The 22,033-nt window shown below is 41.1% G+C and overlaps 3 protein-coding genes across 4 annotated transcripts in view; 2 read left to right on the plus strand and 1 right to left on the minus strand.

The window, feature by feature from the left end:
• LOC148400874 (neuroplastin-like) overlaps nt 1-11,386 on the plus strand; it is a 21,994-nt gene extending 10,608 nt beyond the window's left edge. Inside the window, exons 3-10 of one of the 2 annotated variants that reach the window (XR_015857728.1) lie at nt 2,772-2,946; nt 3,562-3,656; nt 6,192-6,325; nt 6,400-6,673; nt 8,543-8,586; nt 9,786-9,807; nt 10,055-10,128; nt 10,225-11,386. Coding sequence is in view for 1 of the 2 variants with exons in the window: in XM_088371986.1 (XP_088228112.1) it covers nt 2,772-2,946; nt 3,562-3,656; nt 6,192-6,325; nt 6,400-6,673; nt 9,786-9,807; nt 10,055-10,115 (761 nt within the window). In the remaining variant the exon portion in view is untranslated. The remainder of the gene's footprint in view (nt 1-2,771; nt 2,947-3,561; nt 3,657-6,191; nt 6,326-6,399; nt 6,674-8,542; nt 8,587-9,785; nt 9,808-10,054; nt 10,129-10,224) is intronic. The other variant, XM_088371986.1, reaches the window with a different exon arrangement.
• Nucleotides 10,994-17,535, minus strand: rec114 (REC114 meiotic recombination protein). The gene is made up of 6 exons (XM_088371988.1): nt 17,315-17,535; nt 16,562-16,651; nt 13,631-13,714; nt 13,224-13,397; nt 12,053-12,133; nt 10,994-11,748 (listed from the first exon to the last, which is right to left on the minus strand). The coding sequence occupies exons 1-6, from the start codon at nt 17,390-17,392 to the stop codon at nt 11,584-11,586; spliced, it is 672 nt and encodes a 223-aa protein (XP_088228114.1). The 5' UTR covers nt 17,393-17,535; the 3' UTR covers nt 10,994-11,583.
• A 920-nt stretch (nt 17,536-18,455) lies between these two features.
• Nucleotides 18,456-22,033, plus strand: part of hcn4 (hyperpolarization activated cyclic nucleotide-gated potassium channel 4) — a 56,384-nt gene continuing 52,806 nt past the window's right edge. The window contains exon 1 of the mRNA XM_088371566.1: nt 18,456-19,690. Coding sequence (XP_088227692.1) covers nt 18,984-19,690 — 707 coding nt within the window. The 5' untranslated portion in view covers nt 18,456-18,983. The remainder of the gene's footprint in view (nt 19,691-22,033) is intronic.

The following is a 22,033-nucleotide window of genomic DNA, read 5'->3' on the forward strand; positions in this document are numbered from 1 at the left end:
TGTAGGACAACGTGACATTGGAGTCTAGTCTCTAGGAAGAAAAGATATCATATTTTTGCTCTCTAATTTGGTGGTGATCCAATAAAAGAATCGGACCCCATCGGGTGTCTCATTTCACCTTCGAATGGGGCATATTTTATTTCTATGAAACAGTCTCCATGGACTTGTCTGAGCATGGTATAAGCTTCTCGGCCAATCAGTAATGACATTATAGGCCCTTAAACCCTCTGCTCTGTGCACACAAACAGTCAAACAAACTGAATGGCGAGAAGACCTTTCTAATCTGTGCATGCTTGGCTGCTTGGCCTACTGAAGCAAAAAGAGACTTAGAATGTTGTTAGTCATAGTGAGCTTCTCCCAGAGAGGCTGAAAAGTTTTCTGATCCTTGCCAGCCTTTCTGACAAATCTGAATGTCGGTTTTAGCAACATTTGATTTAGGCAAAATTGATTATTTTTAGCATACCGCCAACTAAAAGTGTACATATTCTGTTTTGGCTTGAGAAGACATGTTCTGTGCATATATGGTTTAATCAAAGGTACAATATAACTAGAATTTACTTTAACTTTAAGTTTTAAAAGAATTGAACATCCCGGATCTGAGGAAAATATATTTCAGGACTTTGAGTTGCAAAGCATCAAGACTTGCAAGTGCAAAATGTTAATCAATTAGAATGTTAACATAATGAATTACTTACCACTTAATGGCGTGTGATGGTCATTGACTCAGAGATGAAAGGACAGGGGAGTTATTGCTTGTCCTTCAGACAGGCGGTATCTTCACATTGAGACCAAACAATATCATTTCCTACAACTTCAGATCCGAGTTGATGAATCTGGAGGGTCCACACTACTTTTCCATTGCTCGTACAAATTCGTTCTAGAATCAAGAATACAAGCAGTGATTATCAATGTAAATACTACAAAGATACAGGACAGACAGTGCTATGAAATTACACACAGTGCCTCTTCGAGTTTCTTTTCAGCGGGTATTACCGATACATGCAAGAACACACTCTCACATTTTGAGTGGAGTGCCACTTGAATTAAGTCCAGTGAGTCACAGCCTGTGCTTCAAATCAAACTAGTTACATTTAAGAAGGAACATTTTGTGTGACTTAATAAGCTAGTAATGGATCTGATTTTCTTTTAGAACTCAAAAGTGAAAATCCCCGTTAGGCACAAGCAGTTCCATTTGGTACAATCAAATACTACTTGAGAGACCCATAATTCTCTACATGCCATTCACTTCATGGCATGATATCATAATGCCCTCAGCTGTTTTTATTGAATTATTTTTGGGTTAAGCAGTTAAATAGTGGGCTGGCTAACAGACAGGAGATCAGGCGTCCGATCTCCTTTGGGATATCTTGGTCAGAGGGTTTCTTGTTTGCCCCAGAATCATTGTCTGGATACTCCCACCTACCCCGAAATGCATGTAAGTTACACTAAAGATGCTAAAATTCCCATAAAGTGCAAACGTGAGTACAAATGGTTGTCTCCATGTGCCCTGCAATTTGGTACCGACTGGTTCATGGTGGACAGCTGTACCCCGCCTCACGCCTACACAGCTGGTATGGACTCCAGCTCACTGTCTATCTTTATGAGGCCAAGCACTAATGGATCATTTTGTGTTGTGTTACCTGGAAAATAGAGGGCGAGACGAGGGAATCTGGTTTCTCTGCCTTTTTATTTATAGACAAGCAAACATAGAGCTAAATTTTTCAGCGTTATGAAGATTGACAGAGCGTCCTTAGAACAACCTTCTGTGTGAATTGCCTGTGGACCACTCTGCCGAGTTAGCTAAATGTTAATTTATGTACCTCATGTTGTGTCTGTATGCATGTCTTGAACATGCTATTAATAGAACATGCTTGGTGGAGGGGAGAAGCGAGAGAGAGAAGGGGGGCAGTGATTTCCCTGTAGCTAGTGCGCATTACAGCAGAGCAGGAAAATGATGCTGTGAATGCTAATACAAGTCACTGGATAGTAATTTTTTGCCACCTGGCAAGTAGCCTTGCAGGGATCAGTAGCGTCACAATGCTCGGGCCCAGTACTCCTCCCCCTTCAGGGGTTTCATGGCCGCCGAGGTGGGTCTGCCCTGGAAGCGAGCCTCCCACTCATGGCAGAGCAGAGGACACTCTGCCCTGCATGTCCTTGAGAAATGAATCGTGGAGTGACCAGGAATCTCTCTCATACAAAGGGCAAAACTGTGCAGCACAGTAGGAATGTATGTAGGAACTGAGGTAGTATTTTACTTGGCTATAACCAGCAGGGGCTGTATTCATTTGAGTCTCTAATGGCTTATATAGTGGTCTATCGCTATAGATAATATTTCTCAGACAGTAAAAGTCCATCAAACATTTTGACATACTTTCCTAGGGGTGGGCAGTTTCGCTTCTCAAGGGCTCCCCCCCTTTTTGTCTTAGATATTCCCTTCCTCCTACACATCTGGTTCATGTTATCAGCAAGCTGTGCAGAAAAAATAATGATCCTGATCATTTGATAAAGATGTGTTGGAAGAGGGGAAACATCGAAAGCATTGAGGAAAGTGCCCATCGAAGACTGGAGAGGCTCCTCTCGTTTTAAATGAATGACTAGAATGTGGTATGCGTCTGTTTTTGAAATTCCTACAAACATGAACTTTACACCAAAGCAAGCCATCCACAAATATCTCATTCAAATAGCTTAAAGCCTTAAATGGAGCTGCTAAATATTGCAATAGTGAGTCCCACTCCTGTGATAAGCCTGGACTGTCCGTCTTTGTCTTGCAGAACCAAAGATCAATGCCTCTGATCAGATCATCTTGCCGACGGACTCCCCTGGCGTACCGATTACTCTGCATTGCAACCTCACCACCGCCCACACCGAGCACACGGAGAGCTTCTGGGTGAAGAACGGTCGGGAGATTGCTAACACGCGGACTGAGCACAGGACCACAACGTATAGGTGCGCCTTTGAGGACTGGGCGATGCATAAAATACTGATAGAATGTTAATCAAACATCCTAAATTTAGCTGATCATTTCAAGACAAAGGTTGCATACTGATTGACCTTCTGGCAGTACACCTGATTTGAATTGCTGAATCTTCCCCATGGAAAATTGTGGTAATTGGCTTCTTTGGATAAGCAAAACAAAGCCTGATTTCAAACTTATTCTATATTAAAAATGATAAACCCTGGCCTTTGGTACGAACTTGTTTTTACTTTGCACTGTCACAAAGGATCGCCAGCGGAGCACAAAGCCACTGTCACCCCTGTAGACAAACCACAGATTCTCCCTAGCCACACAAGATAGGACCAATTGGTCACTTCCTTGTCACATTATATCAGTGCTACTCAGAAGATTACAGCTAATATGCTCATGGCTCCCTTCCCTGCAGGATCCCGAGCCGCTGCACTGTAATATTCTAGTATCATGCCACCACATTGGTCGCTACTGGCTCACTGGTCCTCTGGGGCCCTCATTTCTGTCGTCCCAGCTAATTAGTAGTAGTTGACTTCATTGGTTTGAGTGACTGGTAGCTTTAAGATATGGGATTAATGTTTTCTGTCTTGTTGCAGAATTGGTAAACCACGAGCAGATGATTCTGGGGAATACATGTGTGTATACACATTTGAAATGGCTCCAAATGCAAATGCAACAATTGAAGTAAAAGGTAAGATTCTGGACTTGAATGTGGAAATTGAATGTTTGTAATGTCAATGACATAAATGTCTTTCAAACTCCTCACCCCACAGTCGATCCGATAGTCTGGGTTTTGTTGGTAGTATCAAAGTCTGACCGTATCAAGAATGGTATAAGAAATGAATGATTGAATTGATGGATTGACAGGCCATCGCTGGTTTCCTTCTAAGGCATGGCAAGATAAAGATGTCCTAGAAAAAGTTAACAACCAGAGGCTGTGTGAAGTGACTCCTTGTTGACAAAGATGTTTGAACTCATCCTGCGCAGTGGTTATGACAGGAAGCTCTCCGGAGGCTGTTGTCACTCTTGGCTTTCGCTCAGATGACGGTCTTAACAAAATGGACAGGCGACCGCAAATGTTCAGCAGACATGCAAACATGGAGCTTTCCTGCAGGGCAGCTCGAGGGCTACTTGTCAAAATAAAAGCTCGATTTTCTGATTGAAAACAGTGTATCAAAGTGCCGATTAACAGGTTATGTAAACCGTGCTAGAAAAACTGACTGAGCAAGCAAACTCATGTTGTATCATACAAGATGACAGCTAAGCCGTCACCTTGAATAAGGAATCTTTCTTGATAAAGGGCAAGTGAAGACCCGGTTCAAGAGAAGCTTGCCTGCGTGCGCTACATAAGCCAATTTGCTGTGGCATGGCTAGGCTTCATATTGAGCATGCCCTGCCTCTTCTTCCGTAGTTGTCTTCGAGCGCTGCCTGATTGCGTAACACGGGTGATGTGTATGTGTGTGTGCTCTGCTTTTTACTGGCTCGAGAGCTGACGGGACTCGTGTCTGTTCAAAGTGAAGTGTCCTGGCCGTCGCCGGGGCTCCGGGCCTGTGACTGTTGAAGCTTTCAATGTGTCCCCTGGGAGAGAACGTCAGTCTTTTAACTGGACAGATATTGCATGAGGTTGTCCTTTACGTTCAATGTTTGAAGAAGCTACTGCCAGATTGGAAAGAATTTCATCACTATCCGAATGCTCCTTCTAATTTTCTCCAAGTGTTTGCAATCTTTAGTGACCTAGGTAGAGAACCCACTGCTATGCTAGCCAGCTTTGCACTGCGCTTCTTGGCAGCCGATTGCTGAGATCCCTCGCCTACAGTGTCCTTGGCACACTCATCCTTGCAGGACTCAGCTCTAGAGGCAACAGATGGAGGCTTCTGTGATGTTGTAGGATTAAGGCTGTGAATCCTGTCCCTGCCATCTCTGTTGCAGCACAGGAGTTTATTGTCTGCGATACTAAGCTCACTGCCACTACACATTTGGTACCTCAAAAAAAAAACCTTAACCTGCTGAATGATTTACTTGTTACATTTATCTGTTATCAATAATAGCATGATGCTAACGCCATCTTTGTGGTATTAGCATTATTATAGGTTAGTGGAGAAACAAACAGGTAGAGGGTGTCGTAATGATTCAGGGAAATGATTTCATACTAACTGTATCTATGCTTGCTGTGAACAAAGTCACTTTAACAACACTAATGGGGGACCTAAGACTTTTGGACAGTCCAGCGTATCATCACAAGCAGATCAGAATGAAAGCTGCCAATAGAGGATTTAATGGAACTGTCTCTCAGTCATCCAATGCATAACCTCCTCACTGACAGCTATGACCTCCACCCTCATCAAAAGTCCATAGTATTTATCTCCGCCTGGCACAGTTTCATAATCACAGAAGTGTGAAATTGAGGTTTCTGCGAGTTCGGCCTCACTTTGGACAGTTGTCTCCGTGCTATCACTCGTTAACATAATACAAGGCAAGGGATAAGGCGCAAATGAGCTTGGCCACTCCTCTGCTTGAGCACGTGGGTTCCATAATTAGAGTGGTTGTAGTGTCACTAAAGAGCTCAGACCCCCCTCTTACGCCATTATCCATGTGCAGCTGGCAAAAAAAATATCATTCGGGGTATCATCCTGCTTAATTGCATGGAAAGAATTATTGTCATTTTGAGGGATTAACGAGTGGTTATCCTCTCACCATGAGAAGAATCAAATGAAAAGTCTCACCTGTTCTATTGGCAGATTGTTGTGACTTGGCGCTTGGTCTCAGAGACTTTTTCTAACAGAATAGAATAGACATTTTCCCAGTGTTCATTAATCAGAGCCAATTCATTTTTGTTTCTTTCGGATTGCATCTCTTTTGTGGAATTCACTTTGTAGTTTTGGAATTGGAACATCTGGAGGCTCTAATGCCTTATGATCCCTCCCTCTCGTGACCTCAATATGATTTGTCGTGATTGTTTTTCTCATGAAAAAATAAAAGAAAGTTTTCAATAGATTTCTCTGGTTATGTCCATGCTAGTCATTAACCATTATGCTTTTGGCAACATTCTACTTGCTAAAAACTGATGCTTAACACATACAGTGACTTTTCAGGTATATTGTGTTTCTTGGAAATATATGGTTCATAAAAACCTTTATGATATAAACATTATAATGTTAATTTAAATTTTTTTGTAAATTAGGACGCCGGAGATTAGCTAACCATTTATTTGTATCTCTTGTCATAGCAAAACCTGTTATCACCGGTCATAAACGGAGTGAAAATAAAAACGAGGGGGAAAACGCAACAATGCATTGCAAGTCGGTCGGGTATCCGCATCCCATCTGGACATGGCGTAAAATGGAAGGCACGTCCTCTAGGGTAAGATAAATTAATTATAATTAATATTGTCAACTTAGTATTTTTACATTAATGAACCACTTTGTCCCTTTTAGGAGATCGACAACTCTACTGGACGCTTCTTTATTACGAGTCAAGGCAACTACACGGAGCTGAACATCCTAAATCTTGATATAGACACCGATCCCGGGAAGTACGAGTGCAATGCATCCAATGCCATCGGGACAACTACCGAAATCACTATCCTACGGGTGCGAAGCCATCTTGCGCCGCTTTGGCCGTTCCTGGGCGTGCTGGCGGAAATTATCATCCTCGTAGTCATCATCGTCGTGTATGAGAAACGCAAGAGGCCAGATGACATTATTGATGGTAAGAGACACCATTTCTTACTGTATTTCTATTTTTGTGTGTTTGCATTCTCTTGTCATGTTATTAATGTACGGATAATTAACCAATGAGTTGTTTTAACAGGTTAAAATTCAGGTTTGTCAAATTCTTGTCTCGGTAGATCATTTTCAAATGCCTCAAGACATATTGTATCAAAAGGGAAGTATTGTCTGACGTAATCCCCATGGTAAACGCATGCAAATATGACCTTTATTAGGTAAATGAGAAGAGAACTAACCTTTTGAGGTGTGTTGTTCCTTTGACTGACAGCAATGGTAACAATGGTGTTGATAATATACTGTACAGAGATGTGTAACTGAATTGGTTACTATTCTTCCCTTCCACTTCTTTCGAAACGGCACCATAATCTAAATGGGTGGTAAGTGAGACATTCTGCATGGTCCTAGAGATGTCTTTTATCAGTTGTTTTTAACAAGCCTACTGTCCATTGCCCCCAAAACTCAAGTGTGAAATTGCCTCTCTCTTTTGGTGTTTGTTAAATGTTTGCTCTACCGCGAGAGATTCACTATTCCTCAAATGCAATATTAGGTTATGGCGATAAAAAAAAAAAAATTGCTTTGCATGCCTCCCTTTGCAATAATTTTTGAAGCCTTCTGTGTTGCCGCAAACTAGGTTTGAGTGTGGGCGGCCACACTGTAAACAGGCAGGTAAACAACGCCTGCGAACACAACTTTGTATTGGCACACTCATCCCTGCAGCAAAAGCTCCAAAAACATTTCACAGTCCGAGACTAAACATAATGTCTTATTTAAATGAAATCAAAAGAAGCCGATGGGGGGAAAAAATAAGGGAACTGATTTGAAATTCAAATACAATTTCTCATTGTATTCAACCATAATGCGCCTTTAAAACTTCTGGCTTCTGGCGGAGCCCAAACCCAAGAGGAGCTGACCGCTTGAAAATGTCTTAAAACCCCAACGGCAACCCCGAGTCAACAAAGGTTACGTCTAACCTTTACTAAGGCGACTTTATTGTCTTGAAAATACGGCCGTATTATACTAAAACACAACTGTCACAGGCCTTGCTGTCATTATGGGTCGCAGTGGAGCAAGCAAATATTCTAATGCAGGCAAGGCTGCATCTGGCTTTTGTTGTTTTAGAGCAAACAAAAAAGATTTACTCAGGCAAAAACTGCTTCCTAAAGAAAATAACATTTTGAGCCTTGATTATTTTTCAATTACATAACTTTCAAAACAGACACCTAAAGACGAATAGACATTTGAACTTATATATGCTGTAGCCTCATCATATATTCTATCATCTAAAGTTATTGATCTATTTTTACATTTTCTTCTCTGAAAAATAGCACAGCAAATAAAACTGCTATCACCTTATGACAAACGACAAAGTCATAATAATAAAAACAGTTGAGTAAAATAAAACATTGACATGCATCAATGCCTACAGCACACAGCTCAAGTAAAGTCTGTGCATGGCCTCCAGTTGGTTTCATCCACCGGAAAAAAAATGAAGCGATTAAGGTGGATTATATTTGCTATGTTTATGCCATTCAAATCAGCAGTGAGGACTCTCAGCTCACGAGGCACAGCCTCTCTAAAATCTCCTTTTAGCATCCCAGATTCCCGCCGGTTTCGGCCCCCCGTCTGCGTGCATTATGACTTGAACACCTCTCGTGCTCCACAGTCAAGGGCTCTGAGGCAGAGGCTCACATTTATAGCCTGTGTTTCAAATCTAGTCGCTTGGGGATTTTTACTGTGTGATCATTTCTGCCAAAGAAACAAAAAAACATCATTTATGAAAATAAGATGAATCCTAAAAAAAAGTGACCAGTCACACAGTAAAAATCTTTGATTTGTCATGTGCTTGCAGAAGCAGTATAGTAAACACAGCTTGTGTGGCGTGATGCATAGGAGGTGAGAAAACGGTAGCATATGCAGAAAGACGTCCTGCCGCAGTTGATGGCAGCGCCATGTTTGATGACTAACATTATGACTGTTGTTCAAGTCCGCTTCATATTAACGCCATGGAATGCTGCTGTAACGCTGCCAATCTGCGGCTTTGTAACTGCATGTGGCTGTTGACTTACCCGTTTGCATCTGTATGCCAAACACCCAAACACCTCGTCAAGGGCACCAAACCGGAACGATCCGCCTCGTTTTCACCAAGTTCGATTTGGTACTCGGGAAGTTGAAGAAATGTGCTCAATTTTCTATGCAGAAAATTAATAATCAATGTGAGGAGTAACTTGGCATCTGAAAAGATAACATCACAGTTTTATATATATATATATAGAGAGAGAGAGATATAAAGACAATTAAAATATGACCATGGATCTCATTCCAAAAAGAATAATTTACTATAATGAATGAATTACAAATCAGCAGTAAAATAGAGACTCCTACTGTGCCGTGCTGTAGGGAAATTATAAAACCAATATGCTGCTGCTGGAAGCTCAAAAAAGATCCGTGTCATCATGCCAAATCGGTCACAATAGCTCATCTGTGAATGTAGTTTTTTTTTCTCCCCCGGCCTTTAAAAAAAAAAAAAAATCACTGTGATATTGCTGGCTGTAATTAAAAGGCAGTTTCAAATGAGTCATTTGTAAGCCTCCTGCATGTATGCTCAATCAGAAAATGAATAGCTTAACTCATGGGTTGAAATTAGATTTGTGGTAGCTTTAAAGGTCCAATCGCCGTGTTGTCAGATTGCGCTACTTAAACATGATGTCACTGCCGACCGTTTTAGCACACTAATATAGTTATGCAGCTTTAACGCCTTCCAAGAAGCCTCCTTTTCAAACGTGTCCTTTGAATTGGACACAGAACGCTGCCGACTTGTGTGTGTGCGTGTGATTTCAGAGCTTATCACGAGTGCACGACTGTGTCACACCACCATTCAAAGCAATCTGTTCGCTCAGCAAATGCTTGAATAATTCGCTGAACAACTATGGAGCAAGTTGATTTTATTCCTCCCCTTTTTTTTTTTTTAAACACACCTCAGTGAAATAGATACCTGTGCAAAGTGGATGTGCTAGATTTGGCCTACATTCTTTTATTACCTCGATCTCATGTTTTTCTCTGTTTGTTTTTCATTCCTTTCTATCCCGTGAAAGATGACGAGCCAGTTGGACCAATGTAAGTCACAAAAAACTACATTTGAATTTGAGTTAACTGTTGCCCGTTTGAGCTCTGTTGCAAAGCAGCAGCACTGAAGTGTGTAAATAGTCTCTCAGTGTGGAGTCTTACCGCATTCTGTATTAAAAATGATATTTTGTAAAGTGGTGGGAGCGTCTTAGCTGAATAGATTTATGCTAATATTGTTACTCTGCACCTGTTTTCTTGTACCTTCATGTTTTCTGAATTGTACCCGCTTCTTTGGCAGGAAAACCAATTCTACAAACAACCACAAAGACAAAAACGTCCGCCAAAGGAACACAAAATAAGCAATGGACTCAAGTAAGATACTGTGCAGCGTGATGGCGGGTGCTAAATATAGAACGTGCTGCTGAGGATTATCAGTGGTCATGCCTTCTCTTTATTTTCTCTTCACAGATGAGATGGGTGAAACTGCAGGTTTTTTTGGCTACACGGCGGCATCTGAGTTGCGGCCTATCTTGAAAGAGAAAAAATAAAATAAAAGCATATCTTGTCTCTTTTTACAAGGAACAATATCAGCGTAACACTGGCAACAAAGAGCAAGCGGAGTGGGGGAGTCTTAAAGCATGCCTTGTCGCGTGGCGATGTCAGGATGACAAATTGTGACTACAAATCGCCCAAGAGGTGTTCGCATTTTTTTTCCCGATGTGATGTTGATGTCTCTGTAATTGATTTTAATCGTGGCCCGCGAATGAGCCAACTCCCCTTTTGAATGACACATCATGTAAATGCATGCAAAATAATTACGCAATAGGATACTCAGAATAGACATCTTCTGTTGTTATCCCTCGTGTGGCTTTTGTTTTGCATCCCAAAAGTTTATTTTATAGAGTCATCCTTATATGAATATAGATATATATATATAAATATGGGTATGTATAAATATATATATTTAAATATATATATTTATATATAATGTCTTCTTTTTCCTACATTTGTACAGCATATCATGGTCATTTAATGTTTGATTTTGTGACGACAAGTCCACTTTTAATAGAACTTTTATCGTGAAGCAAGGGCTTCGATGACTGGCAGTATTTAAAATTTAATGGAGAGTGAATACAGAAAATGAATAATGTGTGTTTAACAAACTAAATATCAATGGTATGTGTATTACTTTAATTTCCTTTTGAGAGTAACTTAGAGTGTCTCGTATATGTTGCAGTATGAGTGTTCAAATGATAGGATATCTGTAAAAAACAAAAAAAGATATTTTTTTTAACATTTCCTAATTTCATCGTTTTATTTTTTTTATTTTTCTTTGACTATATAGCATGGCTATAATCCTATGCAAAATGTATTCTTGAATAGATTAAATGGAGGGCAGTTTGTTTTAATCAGTCAAGCTTTAATATCGTGGGATCCCTTGGAAGCTGGCATAGCGACATTAACTGCTGTAGCTGCATGACCCCTCCTTTCAATACAATGTAATGATGATGTGTGTTGCAATGGCAAACGGACCTGAATTGATGTGAGAACAGAGGGACCAGAGTATATAGCCACGATCCAACATATGAATAAGACCAATATTTTTTTTCTGAATAAAAAAACAAAAATGCGCTTGTTAAATCTCTCTTACTCTAATCAACAATCTGAAATATCCTAAGTGTTAATGCGCAACCACAACGCTGTTGACATTGGCAGCGCAACACGAGTGAACTCCTACGTAGGGAACGGCGTGGGAAAAACAGCAAACAAACAAAAAAGCGCAGCTCTGACTTGACCTCTTCTCTGCCTTCAGTTGTCAACGATGATTCACTCTTCGAGTATTTTCCTCAGCTTGCCTTCCACCTGCTCCACCAAAGCGGGGAAGCTGGGATCCAACAGACAAAGGCGCACGAAGGCGTCCAGGTCTTCGGGTTCTGAAGATACGTGATGGTAGAGCGCAGGCACCGTCAGGGGCGTCTCTCCCATGAGGTTCTATTGAAATTCAACAGCTTATATCAGCACAACAGGTCCGCAAAACTTCATTTTCAAGGCAAAGCAATCAAATTTGACACCATACTCACATGTGATGGCAGAGGTGAAAATCTTTCATAGTTTAGCTTAGCCCAATTTTCTCAAATGCCAATTTAAAGACTTTTCTAAACACTCTAGTAGCAGTTTTTCAATAAAGTCAACTAGTGACTTTGTTTATTTATTTTTAAGGTCATATCGCCCAGCCAACCCTGTAGATGGCTATTAGTTAGCTGGTAGTTATCTGAAGATGACTTGTATCGAATACCTGGACAAGACGCTTGATGGACAGCGATCCATGGACAACCTCTGGTTCGGCTCCAGCCGCCTCACCCTGCTGCGGACACGGCTTCAGACACAAAAGCAAATGAGAAAGATGTGACCAGACGCAGCACGACGACGCAGAGTGAAGAGTCTAATCAATTGGCTTCATTACTAATTGAAAAAATATCCCACTCTCTCCTCCTCTCTTCATCTAAACTGAGAACTCCTCCGGGGTGTCTCTTCACCGAAAGGTCACATTCCACCTTGTTGGCACAATGCACACTTTTATGTCACATCCCCTCAAGTGGAGTTAGCTCATAACCCAGCGGGAGTTCAAGATACACATTAAATATCAAATCAAAATGTTTCAAAATAAAACATACTCTAATAGTCTTACAGTGTCAATAAGCATTTTATTTATTTTTTCTTTTGTTTATGTATATATTATCATCAGTTTGGAAAGGTCAACATCAGTAATCAGTAAATATTTCATGGGTCACTTGAATTAAATATAAGGAGGCAGATAGACGAGATTCGTCAAGATTGGCGAGATCGGCAAGATCAGACTGCATCAGTGCATCAATCCCTCAAGCTACCGCCAGCAATGTGACCTCTAAAGATGAGTATTGTAAATAGCACCACCTAGTGTCTGAGTCCATGTACATGACCTAGTTGAGAAAATCGTCATAAATCAGCTGTCAGATACGGTCTCTGCAATAATCACGACGGGGAGACACACAGTTTGTCTTCAGTATCTTGCTTTTGAAAGCATCGTTCATCATCAACGCATAAAAAAGTGATTATAAATGCCTTCGTCCCATAACCGATATGACCAAAATTGTAATTCGAAAGCATCAAAAGCAAACCCCAATTACATTTGTCTTACAACTGGATGCTGTTCCCAGAAAGTGAGGTCGTCTGTAATCGAACACTGCAATGAAATAATAATTTGTATAAAAAACAGTTCTTAAGTTTAGGGTTTAAACCTGAGTTTTGAATTTCATTTTCTCTTGAACATGTTCAGGTTAGTCTAATTAACATCTGCTTGTGACAATGAATAATCATACTTCATATCACATGGAACTTCTTTTGTATCCAACATTTGAGGAACCACTGTAGAATTATTACAAAAGTGTCATTTAATTTTGAATTCAATAAATTGCTAAATAGGTCACCTGTGTCACTGGCGTAAGGACATCGGTGGGTGGTTGATTATTTGGCGGCAGGGCGTCTTCGAGAGTGTTGACAGGCAGATACTCCCGCAGTCTTTCTGCGGCACTTGAACATATTTTGATGGCCTGCGCCCTGCTCCTGCCATAAAACTGCATCCTGATCACACGGCCCGATTCCTGAGGACACACAAACAATCTCGTCGCTGTCACTCCAAGCCGACGCGTGAATAATTTCTTTTTTCATTACTTTATCGCTTCCCTTAAATCAGCATCTCATTAGAACTAAAACAAGGTTGTTGTGAGTCTTTTTTAATAGAAGACGGCAAAATATAAATGTCACGCGTAATAACAGACAGACACTGAAGAATCAAAGAAAAACCAAATTTTTGTGAGCCACAGTCCAAGCTCACCTTCAGTGTATTGCGAAGCAGCAGGCTGTCTAGTTTCTGGTGGACTTTGAGAACATCGCCGGCATTAATCAAAGGAATTTTCTCCTGCAACAGTAAAAGTGAGAAATCTATACTTAATTGGATTACAAATGAAAACTAGCTTTATGCTAATTCTGGTGCAAGCATCTCATTTCTCTTCTACATATGTACTCATTCTCCATAAACTCAATATAAAAATAAAATAAACATAATCATTTTGAAGAAAGCAAACGACAAATGCCATGACAGTCTTCAATTTGATGTGCTCCAGTCAAGTAATTACTGTTACTAAATTTGGTCAGCAGGGGTCTCTATTTCTCAGTTACTTTTGAGGACATTTTTAGCTCCAAAATGAAATTTCATGTCATTTAGGATCAGCTCCAAGTCACCTGCGACCTAAATGAAGACAAATACTAGAGAAAACAGATGGACAGCCGGATATTTTATTTTGAAAGAAATTAATGCAAAGTTTCATTTAAGATGAGAAGAAATAAGACGATGGACAAACGGACAGACTGACTATGAATTTATTTATTTACAATGTTGACAAAGCCAACATGTTTTGAAGGTCATATTAAAGCTTTTATTTGATTGGAAACTTGGATTTAACTGTCTTTTTCTATATTGTTTTTTGACTAAACTTTTCTAAACTCATCTATGAATGCCAACGTCCATCCATGTTCTCCAGCACTTGACCTAATTGGGGTCAAGGATGAGCTTGAGCCTCTATCAGCCGACGATTGGGTGAGAGGCGGATTGCTCACCAGCTAATCGCAAGATCCTGATTTAATGGAGTTGAATAAGAATTCCCAGAGGATAAGTTGCCATAGTGCGGATGTTCTTTAACTTGCTGTGACTCAAGCAACATATGGCGAGCACACATCATAGGCAAGAGGTTCTTTGTTTAAATTTCAGCTAAGGCCCGTTATGGTAATTGAAGATTCAAAATATCCGTAATCGAGAATCAATTAACAATCAGCTCCATACATTCTTAACTCATTCACTACCAGTGACGGCTATATACGTCAAAGCTCCATTTCAACTGGACTGGCAGTGGATGAATTAATGACCAGTTAATTGATTAATTGATACCCAGCCCTCGTAAAAAGTAAACTTCCAGCGTCGAGCCACCTTAAAGACTGTCCTGGTTTTATTCTGCTGACGACATGTCTACAGCAGTTGCTCTGAAGGTCTTGACTAACATCACACTATTCTTTCAAATACAGAAAATTACAGTTCACAGCATCTTTCCCCGCCTAGCCTTATCGTGTGTCCTGTAGGCCCTCCTAAGCTGAGGATATTTGAAACTTCCCTGAGCGCTGACAGCACCAATCTGGAATAGAGCGCTCTATCATCCTTGGCAAAAGCTAGTTGCAGTCCGACCTGAATATCAGGCTGACTGCTGAATGCAAGATATCTATGACTCACTGACCATTTACTTATTGTGTTTGCTGTCTACAAACACCTATATGTTTGATTTCTAAACACAATAATCAGAGACATACAGCGGAAACTATGAAAATAACGTTTGGAATGCTGGCTAACCTCTGAGTTGTTCAAATTTGGAGTAACTAACATTCCATGGAAATACTCTGATTCAGGGTAAAACTGTTTTCATAAGAGTGCAATTAAATGAGCAAGAAAGGTTTTAAGTAAAATATTAATATTGATGCAGGAGTGTAGATAAAAGGACTATCATGGATGGGACTTTTTATTTTATAATTAATTTATATTTTGGTTTAGTGGTGTGCTGTGAGATTTTTCTGTGTAAAATATGCTAATTTAATGACACTGCTTTGGATGCTCACTAAACTGAAGTCTCACAGGACTTTTCGACATTTGACTTTAGAGGTTCCCATATTTTAGTACTACCACAATAAATGAAAATGTGAGTCATCTGCCATTTTATTGCTGCAAGAAAATAGCCACCATATCCAACGCAACTATAACTCTGAGATGATCGTTCTTGCTGTAATTTTGTTGCAGATGATAAAGTCACATATCACCCAACCGGGCTCATCATTTGGAAACCGACATTACTAATGAATTGGAATGTTATTAAATGTTGCAATCTATAATGTAGGCAATCTATAGTGTAATAAGTGGGACGCACTATAAATTGCCAGAATCGCAAGCATGACATTTGCAGATGCAGCCAAGCTGTCATTTATTTTGTGAATTACAGAGCAGAGAGTGGAGGTATGTGGCAAGCACTTTCATGGATGAGCACGTTCCCAGACTCCAGTGTGTGCATGTGGAACATCACAATTAATTACTGCATTGCGCCAGGTTTTTAGTATGGCAATGTTCATGTATTCAGGAGTTTGAGATTAACATCTAAAGAAGTGATGAGCAGCCAAAAACTTCTACCCCCCCTCCTTTTTTGTTTTTGCTTCATCACCGTTAACTGGCTCTGGAAGTCTTCCCTCAAGGCACAGGAGGGATTTAAAGACTCTTTAGTCCCCCCTGACATGCACCAATCTTAAAACAATTAAACAAACAAAGCCCGCATGGGATTATAACCTTGTTAGCCTTTCTGAAACGTGTTATCGATGGCGTAATACACAAATAGTCTGAAAGTGCATTTTGGTTTGCACAAGGTCAACACATCCCAGAGACGGATATGATCTATCTCCAAGCGTGTACAGCAATAACAACTTCATAAGAATTAGCATATAGATGTTTAGCAGAATAAATTCTGAAAAACGATTAATCAGCTCATTTTTGGTCCCTAACCACTAACAATAAAGACATGAAATACAAGCAGAACATTCAACTGTTTTACAATACATTGCTCTTGTTTAACATTAGAACACGGACATCAAAACTGTTTTTACTCATACAAGCCGATTAAATTGGTTGGACGATTAATCAATTGAGCCTGAATAAAAACAATCCTAATCAATTTCTTACCAAGCATTCTTCTCCCTGCAAGATCATCAAGTATCCAGAGTCCAGGATTGTGGCGATAATTTTAGGCTCCTTCTTTTTTGCTTCAAATATCTGGACAGGTAAAAAAGATGGACAGTCTTAAAGACGTATGAAGAAAAACGTCAAATGAAAATAACGGACACAAATATGTTTTCCTTTACCAACAATGTCAGAATGATTCACCTTACCTGTTTATTAGGAAGTGATTGCTTTTTTTAGCTAGTCTCTAAACAGCAATACAGTAATCCCTCGTTTATCGCGGATAATTGGTTCCAAAAACCACCCACGATAAGTGAAATCCGCGAAGTACGGTCACCAACAAGAAGTACTGTGCAGGCTAATGAGTTAGCGGAAAGATGCTAATTCGCGATTGTACTAAAACTTGAAAACTGACTTCTGAAGGAATTTAAACGAACATTTGGAGCAATACTACATTGTCCTACAGATTTGACACGTTTCCTCAATTTAGAAGTGTTATTTTGACTTTTAAATGTATTTCCGCGATGTCGTGAAGCCGCGATAAACGAAACGCGAAGTAGCGAGGGTTCACTGTATACCCCCATCACGTACATATATCAAAATGTCAATTTAACTTAGAGCACAACATTTAAAACCATGTTAGCTATCTGTAATTTACACGTATAAGCATAAATTCATAGTTAAACACAACTAAGGGACAAAAACTAGCAAAATATCGGTCGTTTTAATTATCACAGGTGGTTAATCCATACTTACTTTCCAGGATTCATTCTTGGTGGAGCCTGGAATAAGTCGTCCACAACGTTTCAACTTCCAATTCAAACAGCTAGACATTTCAATTTACTTTTTATTGGTATTGTTCGAATATTCTGTTTGCCAAAAAGTCAATCTAAAGGAATCTGGCTACTCGGTAAACAGACACCTCTTTCCACTTAAGTGAGGCGGATGTGTTTATCGTCAAGTAAGAATAAAGTTGTGAACGATTTTGAAGAATAAAAAGTTCGGCGTTTGTGTGACAAAATGGCATGACGAATAAATATCACGTTTTATTATTCTTTTTAATGTAACAATATTTTATTTTGTTCATTATATAAAAATCTAACAGTTCGAGTGATCTGGCACCAATGGAGGGCTCATTTCCGAATTTTGTCACTGGGTTTGTGTTCACTTATTCATGAATCAAGAAGAATAAAACCTGAAACTATCATTTGGTATACAAAAACGAGTCTGTTTGGATGCAGTTCCCCATCACTTTTAGTTCGTGAGATTTATCACAGATTTTGAAATAGTCTACTGTAGTTCAGCACAACAGTTCAGAGGTGCAGGGTTGGATTCCAGCCTTCCTGTGTTGGGTTTGCATGTTCTCCCCGTGCCTGCATGGGTTTTATATAATATGTAGTAATCATTTCTATACTTCATTACATCCATCCATCCATTTTTTGAAAAATTCAGTCGAACATTCAGATGCGTGAGGTTTCAGCTCAGATGGCATTTCTATAACAACTTGGAAATCAACTCAAGGCACCCAATGAGTTTCTCTTTCGGGGGGAGTACCTATCCTGCTGTATTTCTAATACAATATAACCCTGACCCATTTGTAATCAGCTTAACTCCTAAATGATGTATCTATAATTGCACGTAATTATTGCAATTACTCTTAATTAGAGAATCAAATCTCTTGCAGCATTTTCCCCTCAATCATCAGTCTGCTTTCACCCACATGAATCATGTTGTTTCATTTTTGCGCTAGGGAGGGTTCAAACAATGACCTACCTGTAGCCTCCCCTTTCCTCTCCCCCTTTGCGTTTTAAGAATGGGAAACACATTTCCCCTTTAAACAAGGTGGGCTGAGCCCCCCTCGCTTCTATGGCAACCCAACCAGATCATCCATATTCACACGTTCACCTAAACGCTCCTCGGCCGCGCCGGATGGATTGGGGTGATGTCAGCGCGTGAGCCCCGTGGAACGCCGCGTGCACGTTTCCCATCATGATTGTCGCCTGGACGACGCCTCGGCGAGAGGAGCGAGCCTGCCGCTGACCTCTCCATCCTGCCTGCACACCTCCTCCTCCTCCATCCGCCGGCGCGTCCCTCACATGTCAGGCAAAGGTGACTTTCAGGCAGTTTCCCCCCCACTTTTGCGCGCCATGCAGTCGGAGAGGCGCAAAGATGTGCGAGGTGGCCGAGCGTGAGGAGGACGCGCAAGAACGGCCAGGTAGTCGAATCGTCATTTAAAGGGAGCCCAGAAATGTGCAGTTTATTTCATTAAGAGCCACCACCATCACCGTCCTCAGAAGCGGCAAGGCGAGTGTGTCATGTGTTGCAGGCTTTCAGGGATCGCTCACAAGGAGATCAGAAGCACCACGCGGTGCTGCTCGCTTTGCCCAACTAGTCTAGATTAGTTCGCTTTTCGCTCCATGCCATAATGGACAGGTTGCATTCGTCCATGCGTAAACGGCTCTACAGCTTGCCCCATCACATCGGACATAAACCGTCCATCATGGGCGAAGGAGAAGACGCGGACAAGGACACGCGGAGAAAGAGCATTCGGATGAAGCCGCTGCCGTCGCCCACCTCCGGGGGAAGCTGCAGAGGCATCGGGGAAACCAAAAGCGGCGAGGCGCTTATCATGGAGACCGACATTGGGAGACCGATGAAGACCAGCTCCAACGGAGACTGCCGGAGGTTCCGGGGCAGCCTCTCGTCTATCACCAGCCGCCATGTGCACGACTCGGACTCGGCGGAGGAGAGGCGCCTCATCACCGATGGGGACGTCACCCCGAGCGAAGAGAGCCCCCCCGGGGCGATCGGCGAGGGCGCCACGGAGCATGGCGCGCAAGGGGCCAGCGGAGGTGGCGCTTCCACCGACAGCGGCGACGGCGCACCTGCAAGCGAGTCCCAAGATGACAACCAGTCCGGGTTCATAAAGTTGGATGGAATTGATCAGATCCTGCCTGACGATGAGCGCTTGTACCAGGCCGGCTTCATGCACCGTCAGTTCGGGGCCATGCTCCAGCCGGGGGTCAACAAGTTCTCCCTGAGGATGTTTGGAAGCGAGAAGGCGGTGGAGCGGGAACAGGAGCGGGTTAAATCCGCCGGATTTTGGATTATTCACCCCTACAGTGATTTCAGGTAAACACAACGCTATGTCATCTTTCTGCTTTGACGTCTTTACATCATCAACCTTTTGTCTGAGTAGAGGCAATTATTCATTATTGAAGGCCTATAATGTGACAAAAATTATGATTTTTTTATTATTTGTAATGGTTATTATTGCACTATTATTCTGAGGTTGGTGGTTGAAATCCAGGCTGCGGCCTGCCTGTGTTGAATTTGCATGTTCTCCCTCACTTTTCTTTGAATGCAGAGGCTCTTTTTCCAAAAATTAAATAAGTTAATTGATGATTAATTGACCATTTGCGTGTGAATGGTACTGTGTATTTCACCTGCAAGTGGCTGCCAACCTGTCGTGCATGTACCCGACCTCTCACCCCAAATCACCTGGGATATCCAGCTGACCTGTAAGTGAGGATAAGCAGTACAGAAAATAAATGCTTGTATTTTTAAATCACTTCTTTTGAAGTTTTATTTTTTTCTACACGTCATAATGGCTTAAATGGGCTCACTGGCCAATCGTGTTAGGTTTTCCACCAGTGGCCAGTAACAGTACATATGGCTTCTTTCAATTCATATTCCTCCACTTTTCATTTGGGGAAAAAAACTGTAAAATATAAAAGTAAAGCAGCCTCATAAGAATGCTTGAACCTTGGCATTTACTCTTTTTGGGGATGTTGGAGAGGCCTGTGGTACTCTGGAGCACCCCATGGACGAAACTGGGAATTTAACCAAATATATGCAATTGGAAACAACACTTGTTTGTTTCTACTTCATAATTCTTCCATATTAGGATCAACTGCAGCAGTTTTCTTTTTATATTATGCAGATTCCTTAGTGCCCTTGAATTTGTTATTGGCCATATGCATCTTGATTCATGGCCACATTGAGCCTCTGAACAGCTTGGCCGAGACCAGCTTTAAAGGTCCCTTTTATTCATGCTTGTAAGACTTTTTGTAATGCAACTATATACGCTTGAACATCATCTGAATGTATGCCAATATGTATTTATTGGCAAAAACAGAAATGATAGTGTGACTGTGAAATCAAAATATTAAAAAAATGTCCATATAGCTTGATAGGAAATTATAAAAATGTTTTTTTTTTCCTCCCTTCGTCTTCTTTCCACTAGCTCATTTCCTGTAGCACGGTAATTAAGGAGGGAAATATTTAATTACAGCCAGTGTCAGATTTAGTTCAGTCGTGTGGAGCTACATTGTGAATCTTGCACATTTCCCTCCTTTTACGTTGATTGGCAATGCTGAATCCTATCACAGCATCCCTATCGTATACGTATCAAAGTGTTTGCAACAAGATGTCTGACACTGAGACACGTGCACATGCGTTATAGTGGGAGTTTGGTGAGGCAAAAAAAAAAGAAAAGTGAGACATAAAACAAGACCTTCTTCATCTCCTCCAGTGAATGAGGCATTTTTCATGATCAGTGATATACTTGGCTGGTTTGATTAAAGTGTGATTTTTCTTGTCAGTGAGTGGGAAAAAAAATTGGACTAAATGTGGGACAGGTGACTTGAGAGTGAGTGTGATGTCCAGCCATCCGTTACTGCCACGGTTGATCCATGTTTGGGGTCACAGGTGGACGGTGGGGATGGCACGTGTCCCAGTTGACGTGTCGAAGGAGGCAGGCTAAACTTTTAACATGTCGTCAGTCAACAAAATGACCATTTTTTGGTTTTGTGGGAGAGAGACAATCATAAAAAGATGTAAAAAAAAGTGAAAAAATATTCATGAAAATTTACTATCCAAGTTGAAGCGACCAAAGTTACACAGATGGCCATTTTGGTTGTGCTCTTTCCTTGCTGTTTGACCCACTCGCTCTGTCCACCTCTTTTGCTCTCTTACTCACCGTGTTAAATGTCACCAGAGAGGGTGATTTGGGGCTCGGGGATAGCGTCCTCATACCGAAAGGTCAGAGGTTTGGCTCGGGCCATCGCTTTTGAAATGTCTTTTTGAGTGGGGATGCAGAATTAGGCTGCGGCATTGCTCTAGCCGCATGCAGATGATGCACGTGTGACTTTCGGAGCGGGATGTGGAGATTAAATCACACGAGGCGATGCTCAAAAAAAAAAAAAGAGGTTGAGGGGTTTGAGGGAGGGTACTGAGGGTTGGCTGACAGTCCAGGCTGTACCTTGTTTTCTCTCCCAATGTCAGCTGATATAGTTTCCAACTCACAAAGCTGTCATACCGTTTAAAATGGCCGAAAGTCGGTGGCTGAATCTGTCACTTTAGTTTTTTTTACTTCACTAAGCGAAAGCATCTCTTAAGCTTACTTGTGACACCAATTTTGGCTCGCGACACAAAGCAAGAATTTGATTGATTGTAACTTGAAAAATTTGTAAG

The sequence above is a fragment of the Syngnathus floridae genome, chromosome 3 (genome assembly GCF_059516105.1).
Source record: "Syngnathus floridae isolate MCC-2025c chromosome 3, RoL_Sflo_1.0, whole genome shotgun sequence".
NCBI classification, from domain to species: Eukaryota; Metazoa; Chordata; class Actinopteri; order Syngnathiformes; family Syngnathidae; genus Syngnathus; species Syngnathus floridae.

Excerpts from the sequence above, each read along its gene's own strand:
- rec114 (XM_088371988.1), bottom strand. The coding sequence starts at position 17,392 with ATGTCTAGCTGTTTGAATTGGAAGTTGAAACGTTGTGGACGACTTATT. Across the intron at positions 13,715-16,561 it reads TGCAGGGAGAAGAATGCTTG|GAGAAAATTCCTTTGATTAA; the intron begins GTAAGAAATTGA and ends TTACTGTTGCAG. Across the intron at positions 11,749-12,052 it reads CCATCAAGCGTCTTGTCCAG|AACCTCATGGGAGAGACGCC; the intron begins GTATTCGATACA and ends GAATTTCAATAG.